The 21092-nt window shown below is 48.8% G+C and overlaps 10 protein-coding genes across 10 annotated transcripts; 5 read left to right on the top strand and 5 right to left on the bottom strand.

The window, feature by feature from the left end:
* Window positions 1–1219, top strand: T310_5339 (Isocitrate dehydrogenase (NAD(+)); the record flags this gene model as incomplete). Its single annotated transcript, XM_013471820.1, has 3 exons — window positions 1–209; window positions 245–299; window positions 332–1219. Coding segments are annotated over 3 exons (1152 nt in total), but the record flags the coding sequence as incomplete, so codon positions are not given.
* Window positions 1220–2045: 826 nt separating this feature from the next.
* On the bottom strand, window positions 2046–2989 carry T310_5338 (carboxyl methylase; the record flags this gene model as incomplete). Its single annotated transcript, XM_013471819.1, has 2 exons — window positions 2046–2862; window positions 2967–2989. The coding sequence occupies 2 exons, from the start codon at window positions 2987–2989 to the stop codon at window positions 2046–2048; spliced, it is 840 nt and encodes a 279-aa protein (XP_013327273.1).
* A 673-nt stretch (window positions 2990–3662) lies between these two features.
* T310_5337 (uncharacterized protein) lies at window positions 3663–4449 on the top strand (the record flags this gene model as incomplete). Its single annotated transcript, XM_013471818.1, has 2 exons — window positions 3663–3732; window positions 3836–4449. The coding sequence occupies 2 exons, from the start codon at window positions 3663–3665 to the stop codon at window positions 4447–4449; spliced, it is 684 nt and encodes a 227-aa protein (XP_013327272.1).
* Window positions 4450–5097: 648 nt separating this feature from the next.
* Window positions 5098–10129, bottom strand: T310_5336 (Rho GTPase activator (Bem3); the record flags this gene model as incomplete). Its single annotated transcript, XM_013471817.1, has 4 exons — window positions 5098–5129; window positions 5186–5827; window positions 5883–9731; window positions 9796–10129. 4 exons carry the CDS (start codon window positions 10127–10129, stop codon window positions 5098–5100), a joined length of 4857 nt encoding a protein of 1618 aa, XP_013327271.1.
* Window positions 10130–10740: 611 nt separating this feature from the next.
* On the bottom strand, window positions 10741–13856 carry T310_5335 (uncharacterized protein; the record flags this gene model as incomplete). The annotated part of the gene is made up of 9 exons (XM_013471816.1): window positions 10741–10791; window positions 10885–10913; window positions 10947–10982; window positions 11050–11086; window positions 11136–11239; window positions 11335–11503; window positions 11637–11699; window positions 11767–13022; window positions 13073–13856. The coding sequence occupies 9 exons, from the start codon at window positions 13854–13856 to the stop codon at window positions 10741–10743; spliced, it is 2529 nt and encodes an 842-aa protein (XP_013327270.1).
* A 397-nt stretch (window positions 13857–14253) lies between these two features.
* On the top strand, window positions 14254–15138 carry T310_5334 (Pre-rRNA-processing protein PNO1; the record flags this gene model as incomplete). The annotated part of the gene is made up of 3 exons (XM_013471815.1): window positions 14254–14335; window positions 14387–15030; window positions 15082–15138. 3 exons carry the CDS (start codon window positions 14254–14256, stop codon window positions 15136–15138), a joined length of 783 nt encoding a protein of 260 aa, XP_013327269.1.
* Window positions 15139–15347: 209 nt separating this feature from the next.
* Window positions 15348–16189, bottom strand: T310_5333 (Proteasome endopeptidase complex; the record flags this gene model as incomplete). Its single annotated transcript, XM_013471814.1, has 2 exons — window positions 15348–16035; window positions 16095–16189. The coding sequence occupies 2 exons, from the start codon at window positions 16187–16189 to the stop codon at window positions 15348–15350; spliced, it is 783 nt and encodes a 260-aa protein (XP_013327268.1).
* Window positions 16190–16583: 394 nt separating this feature from the next.
* On the top strand, window positions 16584–17420 carry T310_5332 (Uncharacterized protein; the record flags this gene model as incomplete). The annotated part of the gene is made up of 3 exons (XM_013471813.1): window positions 16584–16658; window positions 16712–16763; window positions 16819–17420. 3 exons carry the CDS (start codon window positions 16584–16586, stop codon window positions 17418–17420), a joined length of 729 nt encoding a protein of 242 aa, XP_013327267.1.
* Window positions 17421–18164: 744 nt separating this feature from the next.
* T310_5331 (Proteasome endopeptidase complex) lies at window positions 18165–19088 on the top strand (the record flags this gene model as incomplete). Its single annotated transcript, XM_013471812.1, has 3 exons — window positions 18165–18194; window positions 18263–18410; window positions 18484–19088. 3 exons carry the CDS (start codon window positions 18165–18167, stop codon window positions 19086–19088), a joined length of 783 nt encoding a protein of 260 aa, XP_013327266.1.
* A 214-nt stretch (window positions 19089–19302) lies between these two features.
* T310_5330 (Fumarylacetoacetate hydrolase family protein) lies at window positions 19303–20438 on the bottom strand (the record flags this gene model as incomplete). The annotated part of the gene is made up of 3 exons (XM_013471811.1): window positions 19303–19435; window positions 19503–20224; window positions 20424–20438. The coding sequence occupies 3 exons, from the start codon at window positions 20436–20438 to the stop codon at window positions 19303–19305; spliced, it is 870 nt and encodes a 289-aa protein (XP_013327265.1).
* Window positions 20439–21092: the final 654 nt, after the last annotated feature.

Below are 21092 nucleotides of genomic sequence, written 5' to 3'. Positions count from 1 at the left end.
AATCCCCCAGTCCCCGCGTTGCTCGCGTTTGTTAACAAGTCTCGCAGTCTCTCTTTCGTAGTGCGTTGGCTGCGTCTTCCAATGGCCCTCGGTCTTTCATTGCTGCAAGATGTATGTTCTTATCCCGTCATCGTTTTTTTTTCCGGCGCAGTTCTGACTCGCATTGCAGCCATGGCCACTGTTCAGTCGGATATCTTCAAACCTACAAAGTACGGCGGAAAATATACTGTTACCCTGATTCCAGGTATCGTAGGACTTCTAAATCACCTAGGATACCGTACGAATATGAGCTCACTGAGGTTTGTGAACAGGTGACGGAATTGGCGCGGAGGTAGCTGAATCTGTCAAGACCATCTTCAAGGCGGACAATGTGCCCATTGAGTGGGAACAAGTCGACGTCAGCGGAGTTGATACTGGAAACAAGCACTCCGAGGAGTTGTTCAGAGAATCAATTGCATCCCTTAGGCGCAATAAACTGGGTCTGAAGGGCATTTTGCACACTCCAATCGAGCGCTCGGGTCATCAGTCTTTCAATGTTGCTCTACGCCAAGAGCTTGACATCTATGCGTCGGTGGTGCTCATCAAGAACATTCCTGGATACAAGACTCGACATGAAAACGTCGATCTTTGCATCATTCGTGAAAATACCGAGGGAGAGTATTCAGGCCTGGAACACCAGTCCGTGCAAGGTGTTGTGGAGTCACTCAAGATTATCACCCGTGCGAAATCTGAGCGCATTGCCAAATTCGCTTTCAGTTTCGCATTGGCAAACAACAGGAAGAAGGTAACCTGTATTCACAAGGCCAATATCATGAAACTCGCAGATGGACTCTTCCGCAGCACCTTCCACAAGGTTGCGGAGAATTACCCAACGCTGGAAACGAATGACATGATCGTGGATAACGCCTCCATGCAAGCTGTGTCACGCCCTCAGCAATTCGACGTGATGGTTATGCCCAACCTGTATGGAGGTATCCTTTCCAACATTGGGGCTGCTCTGGTCGGTGGTCCTGGCATCGTTCCCGGCTGCAACATGGGCCGGGATGTCGCAGTGTTTGAACCGGGTTGCCGTCATGTTGGCCTCGATATCAAGGGTAAAGATCAGGCTAACCCTACTGCTCTTATCCTTTCTGGTTCCATGCTCCTCCGGCATCTCGGCCTCGACGATCACGCGAACAGGATTTCCAAGGCCGTCTATGATGTGATTGGTGAAGGGTAAGCACAGCAAATGATGAAAGACATTGTTCTGCGAAACAAAATAACCATTCTGACACTTGCAACAGGAAAACGCGAACTCGAGACATGGGTGGGCAAGCGACAACCCATGAGTTTACGCGGGCGGTTTTGGACAAGATGGAGGCTGCTCTCTAGGCGATGTGCCGTAATGCTATTGGGTCAAGCATTCTCAGATGTTGTCAACATGGGGCGATTTTGTCCTAGTACTTGTATTGTCCCAGTCGTATAATTGTATGTATTTTTTTTTACTCGACCTGCGGGTTAAGCAGTACGTTTTGGTAGTTGGAATTTTTGTAAATCAAAACATTTTAGACCAAGGTAATGGGATTCTTCAACATTTCACTTAAAGCGGTTTAAATGAGTCTGTATATTTTGCATTGTCCTGTTTCTAGGCTTTACTCTTTCGCTAGATCTCGATCTATGAACTCCTGAGAGTACTCAGAAGCGAGGAAATGAGAGTAATCGCTTCCAGCTCCCTGGCATATCAGATATGGAAAGGACTGACACTGCAACACTTTCCGTTGGAACCTAGACGTATCGGTCTCTGAAGGAAGGAGTTGCATGCATCCTGATGCACATGGTTCATGGGCGGAATGCAAAACGCAAAGTCCGTATTTCCTCTTGTATGAATCACCGCATGGAACCTGATCTTTAACATCAGATTCCAAAGGCAGATAGAATTTTTCCCCCAATCACTCATTGAATAGTGAATGACTGTTACCCGGGTCTTATCTTGCCCTTAGGAAGCGTGTCAAAAAGCCCATGTGCTAAGTGTAGTAGCTTGCGCGTAAATGACTTCTTTCAGTTCATCAGAACACGGGCCGCCTCTTCCTACCAGTGTATTTCGAGTCGCGTTTGACAATTTTTCCTCTCCTTGCCATCTGTTCTTTCTTTCGCAAAATCCAGGCCTTGCTACCCTTTCTTTCCTGCGCTTGTTTGGATTTGTTGCTCTCCTTTTTCCTAGCATCGAGGACATCGACGTTATCCATGCCTTCCACGACGCCTGTTATATCACCTTGCAAGCCACCACCACCTACAGTTAGGACTAGGTAAAGCTTGCTGTTTTTCGTCCCTGGGTCGTCTTCCAGAATACCAGCACCGAAACCTGCCTTGATTGCAGCGCCGCTTATCAGGTTCCGCTGTTCATCATTCTTAGGATAGAATTGACAGACAGCGCGTCCACCGCGACGCAGGCTTGCATAGAGTCCGTCAAAAAAACGGCGCAAGCGACCTTCTGGACTCACGTCGCTTGACTCTGCATTACACAGCCATTGAATGGCGCTAATGCTGATAGCTGCGTCGAATGTGCCAGGCCGGAAAGGCACCCCTTGACCAATATCAGCAAGGAATAAGTCTCCTTCTACCTCCCGTTGCAGGGCTATGTCGAGCATGCTCGGGGATATGTCCATTCCGATCCAGGTATGTGGCCCGCCGGCTTCTGGCGGCACATTTGACAATATCTCACCGGAGAGCCCAGAACCGCAACCCACGTCCAGTATTAGGGATGGAGACTTTAGGTCGAGAAGTTCGAGAGCACGGTGGGTCATCTCGGCTTGAACATTGCGGATACGAGAGGAAGTGGTGTACTTCCTTGACTCGTTGTCATTGTAGTAAAGATCTGGAGGGCTGTATTCAGTTAAATGATAAATTAAATTGTTAGTATTTATGAAAACTCAATCGCGCTCTTCAGCAAATATAAATCGCATAAAAGGACAAGAGGTTGAACCCACAGGATGTCTTCAGGGCGTGACATGATAGCGACGATGTAAAATTGCGTAAAGCGAGGAGAATTTTTGCTATTGTCGCGAGTTCGTGATCAGAGCTGCAAAATGAGATAATTCTGTGCTAGAAAAATCTAATTGTCGGTTCAACGGTTGAGAATGATAGATGGCTGTCCCGCAGCTCCTGATAGCCTTTCAGATCATATCGCGCAAAGAATCTTTTTTTTAAGGTGGGATGTAGGCCTTAGGCAGACGATCGCCAAGTCTTCCGCTTTAGCCCATACTACAAAGGTTGGATAACGGACTAATAATAAATACCCTATCAGCTACGGACTAGTTAGTTCATGAATTACTAGCGACCACTTGTCATGATCGACGATTGCGGATGAGCGCAAGGAAGCTCTCTAGCTGATAGGCTATTTCTTTTTTTTTTAAAATATATATTTCTGAAACCATCAGAGTACACTATCACACGGCTCCTCGCTCATTCAGCTGGTATCGATCTTGATCCTGACGTGGGGTACTAGACTAGCTAAGACTAGCTAGCTGAGCTTCAGCAATTCAGCTTCATCTTCCTCTGCATTTCCATGCGGATGCTTTAGCATCCTGTTTGCTGATGCTCTGCGATTCTTCCCTGCAGGTGCTGTTCTTTTCCTTCATTTAAGAACGTCCTGGCCCAGCAGCACTTGGACCTCCCTTCCCATCATGTGGATCCTTCCACTCGTCGGCTACTTGGGAGTTGTCGTGGGCTTTGCATTCCTCACATTAGCCATCGGTACGTATTGACACGAGACCATATAGGTGATAGAAAAGATGGCAGTCCTCCTCATTCTGCCATCACATGGGAAAATGGACTGAAGCTGACATCTCTTGCGCAGCATCCGGGCTTTACTATCTCTCCGAACTAGTCGAAGAACACACAGTATTGGCTCGCCGTCTTTTGACCCGGCTCATATACAGTGTCATTATTGTTCAGATTCTGCTTTGGCTTTTCGACCGATTCCCTTTCTCCCTCTCTGTCCTGAGCATAGTCTCACACCTCGTCTATGCGAGTAATCTTCGCCGCTTCCCCATCGTCAAATTGTCGGATCCACTCTTTATCCTCTCCTGTATCCTAGTGTGTATCAACCACTGGGTCTGGTTCCGCCACTTCTCCAAACCGGTGCCTCCTCGAAGTTCCAGCTCCTGGCGTCGGCCGTATGAGCCTGATTATGAGAATATGCCTACCTTTACGGAGGTTGCTTCCTACTTTGGACTGTGCGTTTGGCTAGTCCCGTTTGCGCTTTTCGTCAGTCTGAGTGCCGGGGACAACGTTCTACCCAGTATGGGATCCGAATATGCTACTGGCGATCACACTTCCTCTATCTCCCCCGATGGCAAGAACAAAAATAAAGGCATGGCGAAAGCTCTAGTTGACGGTATCCGGGATTGGGTTGGAGAAACTGGTGAACTTATGGGATTCTGGAAGGGGGAGCGAACAAGGAGGTTTTGATCTACCAGTGTTATGATTTACCATCATGTTTTTAAAGCGTTCCTATAGCCTTACTTTAACTAGCTCATTATTGATTTGCATTCCTTTGCATCGCCCCAGATGACGGAAAGAGTTACAAGAACCTCAAGAACAAGACCGACAGGGTATTTTGGACCATGTGTGACCGTGTGAATTATCCAAGTTCCTAAAGGCAATCAATATGCGTAGAGGGGAATGAATGGCCAGCACAGCTGCGTAAGTAAAAGGGAAAATAAAAATAACTTCTCATGGACACATCTCGGGTATATTAGTCCATGTCTCCAAGAAATCAACGTTGTGAGTTGAAGAAACATGCAACATGAGACGACTAAGAACCCATGTCCGAGGGACAAAAGCATTAAAAAAAGAAAAAAAACATTAATGGTTGCTCCCAATAGTATTGCAACGTGTAAACATTGTTGCCATTATTATTATCATGCCGTTCATGTTGGCCAACTTATAGTAGACAGCGTGGATATATGTCGAAAGAACGGTAATTTGTAATCATTCAAATCATGAAGTTCGTCGCGGAAAGTGGAAAATCCAGCACAGCAAGATCACCAAACATCTCCGCGATACTCGGGTGGAACAGCAGACCCATCGGGTCCTTACGGGAGGATATTTATTTATTTATTCGAACGCGGATTCCTTGGTAACAAGTGCTTCAAATTGTGAGCCCAGTCTGTCAATGTTTACCTCTTCAAACAAGGGTTCTCACCTTGGTCGTCTCGCAACTGCGGGACGGAGCTCTTACGGTTGCCTAAGTCCATGAAGAGAAGAGAACTTTCTCTTCTTTTCGCCTTGGTGGAATGTAGGTTGTCCGCATTGGGGGCTAGCATGCGGTTGAGGGACGGAATCTGAGCGTGATCTGCCTGGCGCCGATGTGGCTCAGAGCCAGAATGAGGTTGATCGGAGGTTGGAAACATGGGGGTAAACCCAGTGTCATAATTAGCTCTTAAGTCATGAGATGGCCGTGCGTTTGATTCCTCTGATGGATAAAATGACATTTGATTATAAGTAGGTGTCGGAATCTCAGAGAAAATTTGACGTCGAGGAGATCTCACTTCTTCCGGCGATAGTGACGAATTAACGGGCAGATCTACAGGTTTCGTAGAGTCCGGCACGTTGGAGAAGATAGCGTCAAAATCAGTAAGGAACATGGAGAAGACGGGAGAAGGAATATTCAGTGTTGGAGCAAAGACGATGCCGACATTTCTCACTGTCATCTTGTTGACATCGGAGTTATTGACGATTTCGATTAAGAATTGTACGAGAGCTCGCAGCAGTGCAAAGTTAGGTTTGGGAAGTCTGTGGACCAAAGAATTGAAAGCGGCAATCTTCTTTTCTTTGTCATCGAGATCTGGCTGATTGTTAGCGTGGCATTACTTGCAGAAGAGAGATCAGTTCGTGCTCACCTAGAACGCGTATGAAATCTAAATGGAGCTCCCGCGTCAAAACCGTCGTGGGCAACTCCCGTAGATATTGCTTGAAAAGAGAAGCGACAGCATGAACATCATAGTAGTGATCCTCTGCCAATAAGTCGACATCACCTTCCGTATTGAATCGTTCTTTGAGTGCCTTGACAACGACATTTGATCCGCTGAGCCGGAAAATTCCTTCCTCTGATGCCGCTCCTTTAGCTCGCAGATACTCGATGCAACGGTACACGACGGCTGGCAACTCCGCGTCTACACCTTTCGGAGCGCAGAATTGTACCGCCTCGGCCAGCGGCATTCCAAAAACAGGTCGAATGAGTTCCTTCCTCTCGGTACAAGAATTATTGTTCTGGAAGTTTGCCGGACATTCGTTGGTGCTCTGGGCCTGGGAGGCGAGGTCAGAGGAAGACCTTGTGCGGAAGCCCCAGATGCTTCGTTTCTTCTCCTTGATTGTGGTAGCTGGCTTGTTGCCCCATGCCCCTGCATCCTGGATGACGGTCCCATTTGTCGGCCCAGAGATTATTTTCGAGCTATGAGACCCAGACACCCCTGGTTCTGAGCTATTCTGATTGCCTCCGTTGGCATTCGTGCTTTCTCCTAAGGGCTCAGACTGTACAGGAGAGGATTTTGATGCCTCCTTTTCATATGATGGTCCATAAACAGGTGGTTCGGCAGCAACAGCATCATCGTAGCTGAAACTTTGAACAGTATCCGGAGGATCAATGTCTGGACTGTCGGTTCCTTTGCTATTCTTCCTGTTGCTGCTGGGGAATAGCCTGGATTTAGCATTTGACTGGGTAGAATGCTTTTGTTGGGGTTGACTCTTTGAGGATGTAGCATTCGTTTTTTCGTCCTCGGATGAGTGGGTCTCTACGTATTCCAGTAGCGCATCAACCCAAGCATCTCTCTCCTCGTCGCTCTCAGCACATAGTACATGTCGAACAAGGGCTGATGAATCTTTTTTCTTCGGCTCAAGAATGAGGAAGGCATGCCGGTATTGATTGTCTGAATCATCATCATTTCGCGAAGGAGATTGATTCTGGCCACTTTGCGATTGCTTCCCAATCTGCGCATTACGTATCTTGATCGTTCCCAAATGGGGCCCTCCCGGGGATTCGAAATATTTCAATTCCGGTCCATGTAGGACAAAGTATCTTGCTTTCCAACCGCCAAAATTCTTACCTCTCTTTGTGAGATATCCTTCTTTCCGGGGTTTTCCATCCGGCCCGCGGAGAAGCTCAGGAGTCGCTTTACCATTAGCTTTGAGCAAGCTCGTCTCATCGTCACGGGGCTCGATAGCATCGGAACTAAGGAATCGACAAAGGGCCAAGGCCGCCGATTCGTTCATAGGAGTGTCAAGGAGAGTCTCAAAATATGAGTTCAACGCTTCTCTTCTTGCATCAACCTTTGCGGGTGAATGTCCGCTAAAAATAGATCGATCGGGTAGTTTTCCTGAGAAGTCACACAATTGTCGGATTTGATGGTCGAGTTGAGGTAAAGCATTGATGACCTTCTCAACGCGCCACAATTCAGACCTATCGGACCGAGAGAATATGCTCAAAGTGAAAACAGGTTCCTCATCGGAGGCCTTCCCTCCCAAATAACTGTTCCTGGAAGGACGAAGTCGTGAGGATGCCACCTTGACTTCTATAGAGGGCAGGGCGTTCGGTGGAAGGAGAAGGCCTGGGTATTCATCCGAGACGAGGCCTTGGTAGATGGTGCGCTCAAAACCGGAGGGTGACTTAGGGCTATCAATCTTCACAGACGCATCAATGGAAGGTATCGGACGTGTTGCGCTTTCTGTGTGAGTTGATTTCGGGGACAGCGGCATCGTCTGTTTTGTTGCGCGAGGCGACAAAGGCAGACCAGGCAGAGAAGCTTTTGGCGAACCGGGCGGCGACGCGACGACGCCCGAACCTTCCCTTGGCTGTCGTGGTAAAGGAGATCCTAAAGGACGATCTCCTGGTCTTGGGCTGACTGGCAGCCCCGGGCTCATGGGAGGAGACAAGCCAATGCGTTCACCCAGCGACGTCGATCCTGAGTGTCCTGAATTCATAACTGCTGCCAGGGAGTCTGCCGCTGAGAATTGTCCGACAGTCAGATGAGGGGGAGGTTGAGCTACTAGCTTTCGTGGACTTGAGGGCAAGCCTGCTGGGACAGCCTGGTGTGAAGAACCGCGTGTATCGTCTGTTTCCGTTCCCTTCGTCATCTTCTTCTTTGACCGGCTCCGGGCCTCTTGCTCTCGTTTCGCGGCAGCTTCGCGCTCCTTGTCATCATCTTCCCTCGTCCTCCTCCTTCCTCGCTCTACTGTTGTAAGATCATCCACCTCCTGGACGTCATCATAGTCTGAATCTGAATCATGAGGACTTATTGGATCGGTCGGTGAGCCCCGATGCTGGGCCTGCCCAAGGTTTAGAGGGGCTGGTGGTGGCTTCCGATTAGGTGGCGGCAACATGTTTTCCTGCAGATCTTGCATATGATGTAGCTCTTCACCAGGGACACGAGATCTGTCAGGGTTTGCTGATTCGATCTTATCTGACTGCTCACGGGACTCGGGTTGTTGCTTCGTTGACACAGAACTCGTGGAATGCGGATCGGTTTCAGCCCTAGGAGGAGCAGGCGGACCAGCTATGTCTGAACTCGTAGTTCCTTTATTCGTCTGAGCGGATGCATCTTCAGACGGCCCAACGGATGATTCTGGTTGCGGGCTTCGAACGTTGTCATGATGAGAAACTCCACTTTGAGCCGAGTGTACGGTATCAGATTTGTCCTTGCTGGGACTACCCTTCGTAAACGACTCCTCAACCGGTTGTGATGCCTTTGCCGGTAAAGGTGGTATTTGGCTCTGCAGTTCCTTGAGTTTCTTCCGATATCTCTCTTTATCCTTCAGGGCCCGCTCCAGATCCTTGTTTAACCCCAACACGAGTGCCCTCTGCTTTTCGAGCAGCCGCCAAAGCTGCTCGTTCTGCGCGGCGGCGTGGTGTTTATCCTTGAGTAAGTGTACAATGACGGCTTCAGCAGAGCCAGCTGCTGCTATAAGATTGTTGATATCGGCTGAGGTTATAGAGTTCGAGTCAAACGAAGATTTATGTGAATGCGAAGCGGAAGAGATGGAGGATATGGCAGAATCAATCGACGAAGTTCGCGGCATCATTCGCTGCCCGGTGCGCTCCGCGACATTGGACGGCAGAGATTGTGCCGGCGAACTGGGCGGAGAGCCTGATGGTTGAGTAGACCCTGACGTCTCTGACATGTTGTTGGACTCGCCGTCGATGCGTTCTTTGGAAATGCCCACACCATGCTCAAACTGGCGGTCCCTCGAATCCTTCGCAATCACCTCCGTCGCTGACAGCGGGCTCTGGCGCTCTCCAGCTAGAGGCACGGGGGAGTTGGACGACCGAGCTATTCGTTCGGTCTGGGATTCTCGTTCAAGCGGCGAGCCGGTGGCAGCGGAATCCGGCGAGCGATGACCGAGCGGGGACTCGGGGGTGTCTTTCTCAGATGAAGTCGGTCGAAAGCTCGTGTGAAGGGAGGACGGGGTGAATCTGCGCGCCCCAGCCGTAGCAGCGTTGGAGGAGCGATAAGGATGCCCATTCGAACGCTGGCTGAGATAATCTCGAGGAATGAGGGTGCCGCTGAGGGGAGCCTGCACAGCAGCAGCTTCTCTCACTGTGGGGAGGGATAGGGGAAGGCCAGGGCCAGGTGACAGGGGTCGGGCATCTTTGTCTTGTCGCGGAGCCTGCGACATGGCGTGTCCAAGGACGCGGGTTGGACAAGCACAGCCGGCATCAGCAGGCACGCGGGTGGGTAATGCTTGGAGAAGTTTAACTGTAGGTAGTTAACTAAAAAAGTCTTGTGCACCATCAAAGAAAATCCGCATGAATTCCCCTACTGTTCTTAAGAAGCCTTGCTTCACATACAGCACGAGGTCTGAGCTCGCACGGTACTCCGTATGCAGAGCAGGCAGTTTTCCTTTTCCTAGCACCGCAGCGTTCGCAGGACAGGTCAGAAACAGCAGCGACACCAGCAGCAGCGGAAACCCGGACGTGCCGGCGCGGGACTAAGCGCTGAGGCTCAGGGGGTCCGAGTTTTCGCTTGGCCTTGGAGAGCCAAAACGAGTCAAGACGGGGCCGGGAGGCCCACCGGGCAAATGCAAGAGACCTGGAATGGGTGGGGAGCAGAAGGGGAAGCAGGAAAGGGGTTGTCTCGAGTTCCGTCAGGAACATCGGTTGCTTTGGCTGTCAGGCCCGTGGGATGTAAGCCACAGGTGCCAGGAGAGAGACCCGGTGGAGCTGAGCAAGAGCGAAAGGGAATAATGCAGCTGATCGTTATTATCAGTGCGTAGTACTAATGGCAGAATACTCCGCACATTAACATTATTATTAATCTTCCGTATGGAGTACGGAGTATTCTGTCGGTAGCTACCTAGCTGTCAACGGTTATTTCTCTCAATTTGTTGGAGTACGTACTCCGTGCTGGTCTGGGAATTACCTTTATTATTGTTGCATGATAGCGGTAAATTATACCAAGTATCGTCAAAGTGGGGATGATGGATCCCTCCAAGCTACGATTTCCACAATGCAAGTCACTTGCGAGCCACAGTGATGTACTCCGTATGGAGTATTACTCCATCCGGAGCATGGCGTGCTCTACGACAGAAAATCAACTACTCTTTACAGAACTTTAGGTACAAGTTACAGAGTAATAACCAGGACAATTATAATAATATTATTATTAACAAAAACAATAACAAAATAAGAGATGCAGCACCTCTGCACTCTAGGATTGGCATCCTACTGAGCACATCGTCGTTGAGAATAATGCCAACTACCTTATTTCAGGTCTCCATTAAGGACATTTTTAATAGGTTCTTAATAGGTATGTTGTACTGTACATACATACTACAGCGTACTGGTAACTTGATTAATCAACCTTCAACGACATGGTCTCAGGTGTCATTAACACTGTCGATCCCTCCCACCCTTCTAGGTAGATCGGCCTTTTGACGAACTAAAGCTGTCGAATTACTTTATCTCAACGTACGCCAGTCTTCCAGACTTTGGTCAGAGCCTATCAACCCTGTCAAATGAATAGTTCATTATTGGTTACATTAACTATTGTCATTCGTCAAGCGTTCCGTACGTACTGTACATAGGAGTACCGCCCAGCAGCCGATTGCTCCACTATGAGGAGCACAGTAATGATGAACCTTATAATAATAATACAAAGTACACTTTGAATGATGAGCCATCTCATGCGAATCCTCCCAGACCTAGGAATCGGCGTATCAGCTTCAGGAATGATCGGGCCAGCAGGGAGGCCTGTTCGGGTGACCTCTATGATATCGACAAGTCAGCTTCATCATATGCAGGTCTCTTGTGGATTCTCATACAAAGGACAGCACAAATAGGGATACTTCGGAATTTCTTACGCCTGAAACTTTCCTGAGACGATAATTTATGCTGATTTGGCATCCAAAGGTCGTCCAGAAAACGTCGAGCGCCAGGATGAGAAAAGGTTGAAAGTAAAAAAATGAAAAAAAAGGAAACTACTGATACAAGACCGGACCAGTAAAACAACTGGTCCAAAGTCGGAATTTTCTAAATGTCGTTGCAGTTCGTCCGGTTCCCCGGGATCAGACACATGGACTCCAGACTAAAAATATCATATGATGTTGCCTGCCATGCCCATGAAGATAGCTTGCGCAGCAAGTTGAAGTGACCAGAAGCCAACCTTCTTGAAACGGCGCTTGCGCGCCTGTTCATCGACGACGTCTCGGGCGAATGCGTCATACGTCTATAACATCGCCGTTAATCAAAAAAAAAGAATAGGAATGAATTCGATCTTTTCAGGGAATACTCACTGCTGCCGACAAATCGTCCATCAAGCCACTGTCAAAGATGGTCCAGCTGCCGTCGAAGTCACTCAGTCGCTTAACGAGGCGACAATTCACCGGAATGAAGGTCCGTCTGGAATTGATGTACGCCACGATTGGTCGGATGAGGGCATTGTTGATGTATGACAGGTCTCGCGTGAAGAGCGGAACGACAGCCCTGACATTGTTAAGACTAATCCTAAGATCGGTTACCACAAACCGCTTGTCGTTGTCATTAGCGGCAAATGGAGCCTCAGCATCCGCTTGGTCCTCGCGGGCTTCCTTGCCGTCCTCTGGTGGATAACGCGCCGATGTGACTGTTGCTTCAAGGCGATCGTAGAAGTCAGACACGACTTTGGCAAGACTCTCATCATTCTCAGCAGGGAACATGATATCAGCAACAATATCAACGCTGCCTTCGTGAATCCAGGAAAAGGGACCCTCAACTCCACGATTCAGATGATCGATATTGAGACCATCAATCCGGAATCTGCTCTGTTTCTTCCAGGGGCTGGACTCGCCTTTCTCAACGCCGTTACTTAGTTGAGCTCCAGTGTAGCTATGGGTTTGGCGAGGGTGTATCGTGAACAAAGAATTGTCGAAAGAGCCTGAAATCATATTGGCCGAGAGAAAATCGTAGAAAAGCCATTGCTTCCGTAACTGGGGAAGATCACAAGAAAATATGCTGACGGTAAATGGCCTGAAGTTGTTAGGCTGATAGACCGTGACGAGAACATCTTCCATTTTAAATGAATCAATTTCAAAATCACCAGGATTGTGCTCGTGGCGATAAGACTTGGGGTCTAGGTTGTCATTTGTCCAACGGACGTGAGAACGGTCGATAACCCCTCTGATCCCCTTCACTTCGACATTTCGTAAGAGACCTTTGCCGTTGAGCCACTTGGTAAAAGATAACGTCACATTAACCGTGTCAATCGAAACATCGAACTGCGTATAGTTCGTATCCTCATCCTCATATCCAGCGCCATCTCGCTGCGTAGATCCATCGGTGTTCGGCCCATCCTTTGCATCTCCCAAAGCCGCGACAGCTGCAGCGGCCGCCGCTGCAGTTTTTGATGAACCTTTGCTGACATTTCCACTTCCCTGACCTGGTCTGCGTGATACAAAAACATTCTTGAAGGTGATAACACCATCTCTCCATTTCGGAACAATGGCAGACTCGAATACCACTTTCACACCCGAAGATTTCGTCAGATAGTTTCCCACCCAACGAGCTAGTGTTTCTGTGACAATTAGAACATGATCAAAACAATAGTGGGCGAATATGGGATACCTTGCGCAAAAACCGTATTTATTGCAAAGATAAGCAGAGAAAAGAAGGTGGTTGTCCCCAGGATGATCCACAGAACATGACCGAGGAGCACCCATGAAAAAAGGGCACTTATCTCGTCCAGGTTAAAGGGTCGGACACTTCTTATAGAGAACCACTTAAATCTGACCCGAAGCCTCGACCAGAAGCCAGTAGCTGCAGCCAATAACTCCTCCTTTGTAGGTCGATGGAACTGGGACAAGTTCGGCAAGCGCTCTCGAAGGTTTTTATTCAGCGAAACAGGCTCGTTATATTCTCTATCCAAATGCTTGCCCTCATCGTCAACTGGATCATGAGGTCTCACTGGAGCCGCTTCCTGAGGAGAGCTCTCATTTTGTGCGCCCCTTCGAGCCTTGGCCAATTCCGCAGCTGATCTGTCATTTTCCGAGGTGTGCACACTCCGTTTCCAGATGTGTCGAGCAAGGCTGCCTAGTGGCCTTCTGTTAGGATAACACGGACTGTTTGGACATATTATCTTCTCGGTCGCTCCCGTTTCAACTGCTGCCGCCGAATGGGGAGAGGCTCCGAGTACCAGAAAGCTGCCGGAAGCAAATCTCCTGCTGATCCTTCCAGTGCCAGGGGGGATCTTCCCAGAGTAATTCCTCACGAAAAAGCCGCGCGTTGTGCTATTTGAGCTCGAAGAGTTCAGAGAAAACGCATTCAAGCTCGTTCGGATATCGCGGAGGAAGAACGGACCTGCTGCTTCTCGGAAAACGGCGTACAGCCTATGTCCTATATTGGGAGACATCCTCTTGGTTACATTATGGAATACTTTCTGATTGAGGGTCTCAATGAAAGGGGGAAAAGAAAAGGAAAGGCGGTGGAAAGGATATGAGAAAAGTGCTATCCACACCACGGAGAAGGCGTGGTATTGGCGGTGCCAAAGGCCTGGGAAAAGACGTAACAAAAGCGGCAAATAATGCGTGCAGGAGCTTCTACCCGCATCTAGGCCACGGCCTAGCCATGAAATCATCTGTGCCACCGTCGAGCCACACCACTGGTCCCCCGTGTTTGTGCTGTTTGCACCGAAATTTTTCATTCAGATACCCGCACATTCGGCGGGCTTATCGATGGCCGCTCCTCAAATTTCGCCAAAACCCCATCTTGCGATCAAAAAAGCTTGGGACTCGTAGCCACGCTGCAATATGCCCGCACCAACTGCTCTTCTGAAGAAGCCAGGGGAGGCGGCGGAAGCCGAAAGCCCCGCCTCTGCGCCCCCCGTGCAAGGTTTGATTTGCTTGCATCTAATCATCACATCTTAAATTAACATATTGATAGATGGCGACGACGTCTTGATCGATCCAACGACAACTGCTCCAAAGGAGGCAGCAGAATCAGCACCGGAACCAGATGCTGGCGAAGAAAGTGCCATGCAAATTGACGAGGAAGGCCGACCACTCTTTACCCCCGTGAAGGAGATCCCCAGCGCATACCGAGTGCAAACACGGAAAGTGCCAGTACCACCGCATCGGATGAGTCCACTGAAAACATTCTGGCCAAAAATCTATCCTCCTCTTGTCGAGCATCTAAAGTTACAAGTGAGAATGAATGTCAAGAATCGCGCAGTCGAGTTGAGAACCTCGAAGTTTACTACAGATCCAGGAGCTTTGCAAAAGGGAGAAGACTTTGTGAAAGCCTTTACTCTTGGCTTCGATTGCGAGGATGCCTTGGCCCTCCTGAGGCTTGATGATATGTACATTGAAACTTTTGAGATAAAAGACGTCAAGACATTGAATGGAGAGCACCTGAGCCGAGCGATTGGACGGATCGCAGGCAAAGACGGGAAGACCAAGTTTGCCATTGAGAATGCCAGTCGGACCAGGATCGTTCTCGCCGATCAGAAGATCCACATTCTTGGTGGGTTCAAGAATATCCACATTGCAAGAGAGGCCATTGTCAGTTTGATCTTAGGTAGCCCTCCGGTAGGTCTGAAAGGAACCCTAATATTCTTCTACCGCTGACGACAGGGACAGGGCAAAGTATACGGCAATCTTCGTACCGTTGCCTCTCGGATGAAAGAACGATTCTGATTCTGGGACTGTCAGCTTCTATCAGCATGTTTATGGCGTTGGGCGCAGTGGCAGGTTTAATTGGGAATGTGATGAAAATCAATTTTAATGTGTTTAGGCTTCTGGAATATTATATGAATGTCGTTTTTTTGTTATGAACCAATAAGAGACCATGAAATGAACACCATGATGTTATTTTTGCCTGGATTACATTCAGGAGTGTCATATTATTAATCCTTCTTCAAAGGGGTGTAGATCTCTTCTATCCCATCCTTCGTAATGACCATCATCTGCAGACCGTCACCGACCTCGATATGTCTCTCCACAGCGCTGGTGAATGCATCCCGCACCAGTTGTTCAACGGTGCTCCTTGGTAACGGCTCCGGTGTCCTTCTCTCCAAAGCATGCCCCTCCCCACTTCCAGGAATGTACTGGTTCTTGAAGTTGACCTGGTTATCCAGGAATGGCATAATCAGACTCGCTGCGGATCCCGCTGCTTTACACTGCTCTCGTTCGTAGGAACCCACGGGATCATAACTATACAAGGCTCCCTTGCCTTCCTCATCGAGACCTCCTAGTATAGCGTATGCGTAGTAAGGAAAGAATCGCTTCTGATAGAGAATCGTCGACAGTCGTTGCGCGCAGGCCTTGACAGACATGGGCTTGCCGTGCTGGTACCTGTACACCTTGACAATGCTGTCTAGTCGTTCCTTCAGAGCCCGGCCATCTGCGGCGAAACCCACGACTGCAAGAACAATGTGAGCTCCCTCGCCAGTCTCATCATCACCTCCTATCTTGAAAACTTTCGGAACTAGTCGAGAGTTGATGTTGTAGCCAGAGACAGAGCGGGTGTCCCCAGCAATGATCGTGAAATCGGAGCCACTTATCCCCAAGATGGAACCGCCATTGTCCGTATATCTGGTGGATAAAACATGAGTCTTAGTACAAACAAGGCAGTAGATGTCACGAAGACGTACGGATAAAATGCATGCTCCCTGTTTCCAGCTGTGGCCGACTGAGGTAAGTGTCCCAAAGTCTCAGCATGAGACGGTTGGCCAAGGAGAGATGCCATCTCCACAAGGAACACTGATTAAAGAAATAGAAGAAGAGAATAGACCCGTTGATCCTGAAGAATCTGTCAGAGTTGGGTATATTGATGGACTTTTGAGAGATAACCTCTCAGTTGTCGGGTTTGAGTTATTGTTGAACCTGCGTCTAGAGCTTCCTACACTGACGCAGAGCTATTACGTTGCCTGTGATTACGTAATAATCCCAGAACGCATCCCGACGCTTGCGTGCCAAATTTCCAGAAGCAGGAGTGCATTACAAGTTTCAAATACTTGGTAACCCGAGTTTTCTCAGCATACAGATACTCATGGCCAGTCCTATTCTTGGGGTTCAGTTGCGAGCTGTTGGCAACCATATTTACAGCTAATGCGGTCTCTATATATTGAGATGACAATATAATGCTCGGCCTTGGAGCATATGAGAGTAGCAGCGAGGACGAGGCCAAAGGCCGAGTCTCGTCGCCTACTTTCAAGGTGTGTATCTCCAGCTGATACACCACACGTTGGAATTGACTAATTGGTTTTAGAGTGACAGCGATAAACAACAAAGGGATACTAAACGCGATATAAATCTTCAAGGTATTGACAATACATCCTAGTTTAGATCTAAGAGTTCATCTAACGCGATGCGCAGGCCCTTCCGACGTTAAGAACGAGCCGCAACCTGAAGCTACTGTTGTTGACCCCGGTCGTCCTGTACTTGGGCCACACCAGCCACAAGATACATCAACACTGTCGGATAATCATCTGGCATCAGGGCAGTCTTCTCCATATTCCGCAACCAGAGCATTGATCCATGACCTCACACTGCCTCCGGTTCCTGACCTCGATATACCTCCCTCCCCACCTGGATCTCCTGACCCTGCCGCGAATACCAAGTTTTCACATTTCCTTTCATTGAAGAAGCAAGGTGTTCATTTCAATGAAAAGCTGGCAGGATCATCTTCTCTTAAAAACCCCAGCCTGCTCGTTAAACTGAGACAGCATGCCGGTATTGATGACGCGGAGCAATATGCTACTTCGCTTCCTCTTGACATATGGGACGTTTCCTCGCTTCCGGATTGGGGTTACAAGGAAGAATTGGTGAAAACACAGCAGGCTACTCGTCTTAGATTAGAAGAGAAGGCGAGAGCATCTGGACAAAGAGACTCAATCGAATTCGTACCTTCGAGTACTACCCGTGATGGGAGATCATCGTCTGAGAGGAGATTCAAGACCACTAGCACAGCAGGATAGCCAATGGCCAGTTCCAGTCCTGAGAGGAAAGCGAGACATCTTGAACAGCAGCGACTGACTAATGACTGGGCTCTAAGTCGCAGTAGATAACTGAGGATAGCTTTGATTGCGGAAATTCTTGCTGGCTCTACTGTAACCTCTATTGCACAGATGCGGCTGTTACTGCTCACTGGACTTTTATCTTCTATAGACGGCAGATGGCCTGTTTAAATGTATCGTTTCCATAATCTGCCATCTACTGGAAAACTTGATATGTCAGTAAATCAATTGGTATCGAGTAATTGACTTAGAAATTATCTGAATCGCATGTGCTCCAGTAACTGGTTTTATGCAGTCTTATGAATTCAGGCCAATTATGACTACCAAGATGTCTTCCTCTCGAATTGAACCTTCTCAGTCTTTTTATGCGGTTGCAAATACTGCCAAATAGGCGAGATGTTAATGGAATCGAGGGGAAAACACCTTGCACAACGTTCTGTTTATCGAAGGTCAATACTGCGCCACATGTAATGCGCCACAGTGGCGCCAGGCTGTTACCGATACGTACCCACCGCATAGCTCCGTCAGCTCTCCTGCCTAACAATGATGAACATAGCTGCGTGACTCTCAACACCTCCCTGATAATCCCGATTTCGTTTTCCTCTGTGTGCAATCTACATTGCACCATATTGCTTTTGCATACCCCTTTTCATATCATACAGCTTCTCAGGACTTGAGCTCCCTTAGTGCCCTGTCCGGAACGTCATGAACCACTTCCCGCAAGCCTGGGGTCGTGTGAGTTGCCTCTCAATAACATCTAGTACTTGCATTCAATCCTTGCGGTTCCTAATTATCTGAAATAGCCCAGGGATGACGTCTACGGTGTCTACGATCATACCTATCTCAAGACGACTGGCCCGAAAGCGCATACGCTGTCTCCGGCTGTAACGGGTACGTCAGTCGTCGCAGTCAAATTCAATGGAGGTGTTGCAATGGCTGCAGACAATCTGGGTATGTATCATACTGATCCTCAAGTGAGACTTATATGGGATGTTTCATCTGAACTTGTGCGCCTGCTTTATAGCTTCCTACGGCTCTCTCGCTCGTTTTACGGATGTAAAGCGTATTCGGGTTTTTGACGAGTCTACCATTATCGGTTTTGGCGGAGATATCTCCGATATGCAGTACATCGACCGCCTTCTCAACGCCATTGATATTAGAGAAAACTATTCCTCCAACGGGAACACGCTAAATGCCAAAAACATCCATACTTACCTCTCCAAAGTCTTCTACAAGCGCCGGTCGGAGATGGACCCTCTGTGGAATCACATCCTCGTCGCTGGATTTGACGGCGATGGTAAGCCGTTTCTTAGTTCTGCGGACCTCCTGGGGACGACATATTCGGCGCCGCACTTGGCAACTGGTTTCGGTGCCCACCTGGCAATACCAATCCTTCGTCGGTTATTCCCGGAAGAAATGCCTATTGAAGACATTTCAAAAGAGCAGGCGATCGCAGCATTGAGGGATTGTATGAAGGTTCTGTTTTACAGAGATGCACGGAGCCTGGATCAATATACTTTGGCAGTGGTGACCAAGGACGGGATAGAACTGAAGGAGAACGAAAAACTCGAGAACCAAAGTTGGGCGTTTGCGGAGACCATCAAGGGTTATGGGACTCAAGTCAACTAGAGTCGCCGTTTTGCAGTCTGCCCTTGCCCCCGAAGATAATGCAGTTTATCATGAGATGCTAATAAATGAATCGCCGTCTTGTAATGCAGTTAAGCCGTGCTTTTTTTCCGGCAAATGATTATTTCCCAGAGGTTATGACCATCTACATGTGCATGTACAATCAGAAGGCTTCACCTACTCCGGAGTATAGTGATAAACATGGTTCCAGACATGTTCACAGCTTCGCCGACGGCTTGCTGAAGACAACCCGATTGGTGCAGGATCCCACGTCTTGGAGTGCCACCTCGACCACGTCGCCATCCTTCAGCCAGAGCGGAGGTTTCCTGCCCATGCCCACGCCTTGGGGTCTAAAGAGCAGAAGAAAAACGTGTTAGTTATCCAACCACATCATAGCTCCAGTATCGGGTAACTCACGTTCCAGTAAAGATGAGATCACCAGGCAGTAGTGTAGTGCCCTGGGAAAGGAAGGAGATGGTCTTGGCCACGCTGAAGATCATGTCCTTCGTGGATGACGACTGGACAGTTTGACCATTCAGTTTGGTGGAGATGTTGAGGGCATTTGGATCACGGATCAACTTTGCAGACACAATGCCTGGTCCAAAAGGCGCCCACCCATCGAATCCTTTACCCAAGGCCCACTGTCCACCGCCGCGCTTGATCTGCCAATCGCGGTGGGAAACGTCGTTTCCAACTGCGTATCCCAGGACGTAGTCCAGGGCACGGGATTCGGGAACGTCCCTGGCTTCCTTTCCAATGACTACCACAAGCTCACATTCGTAGTCCAGGCCCTCACCTTCCTGCGCCATCGCGGAAACAGGAATGTCATCCGTAGGGCCGGTGATGGCTGTGACTGGCTTGTAGAAGAGCACTGGATACTTCGGGATCGGAAGATTGGACTCCTTGGCGTGTTGCTCGTAATTTAGGCCGAGGCATCTCACGGTCTTGATGTCATGTCGCGCCAGCGGCGCAAGAAGCGTCTTTATTTCAACGACCTTATCTGTGACCTGGTGCTGACCAAATATGTCGCCTTGGATCACCCGCGCCTTGGTCGCTTTGGCAATGTCACTGACGCCAGCCGGAAGAATGGCATCGCCATAGTATACAAGTCCATCTTTCGCAAGAAAGCGGACGAGACGCTAGTGGAGAGTTGTGGATTAGCATGGACATTGTCAAATAAAACAAAAACGCAAAACAAGAATGCAGATATCTTTTGATGTGGATTTCTGTTTTTTCTGCTCCGTCAAGGGTTAAAATGCACAATTCTTATGATGCGCATGGTGTACAATATATTGCAACGATGCAAGGAAGCTTATATCACTGCTCAGGATTACATACCGAGAAGGTAGCCATTATATCGGTGTATAATTGCACAAAACAACAGACAAGTGAGTTTATTGGTTCCTAAGTATGCCTGTACATACAATATTGAGATGATATTCTTAATTCGGTGCACACTCGAATCCCACTGAGGGTGGAGGTCTTACGTTCTTAACTAATACCAGCTGCTGTCAGCTCTCGGCCGGGTGTCCGGATAACCTCCGCGGTTACCACTTACGGCGCGGGCCGGCGTCGGCAATACCTTTTCCCACCCATCAGAATTGTTCCGTCTGACATTTCCACGGCCAGCACCATTCACAGCTTTCCAGCGGACCACATCGAGCAGCAAACTAGGGACCGGACAAGAGAAGCCGGAACGCAGGCGAGATGAGACTGTCGGGACTGCAAAGGGAGGTCCTGTCCCTCTACCGCAAATGTCTACGGGAAATTCGGAAGAAGCCAGCAGTAAGGATTGGACCTGCCAAATACAACCGCAGCTGGACTCTAACGATTCTCCTATCTAGGATGCGAGGAATAATTTCAAGGAATATGCAAGGTGTGCTATCGCTGTTGCTGATGTTCACAGGCATTAACCCTCAGTGGGTCGTTATTGACTCGTCGCACTGCAGGTCGGAGTTTCGTAAACATCTGAGCGTGAGCAAAAAGGACTTTACAGCAATAGAGTAT

Source organism: Rasamsonia emersonii (assembly GCF_000968595.1).
Source record: "Rasamsonia emersonii CBS 393.64 chromosome Unknown ctg1118621760270, whole genome shotgun sequence".
Taxonomy (NCBI): domain Eukaryota; kingdom Fungi; phylum Ascomycota; class Eurotiomycetes; order Eurotiales; family Trichocomaceae; genus Rasamsonia; species Rasamsonia emersonii.
The sequence above is the reverse complement of the archived record's forward strand: the minus strand, read 5'-3'. Positions and strand labels throughout refer to the sequence as shown.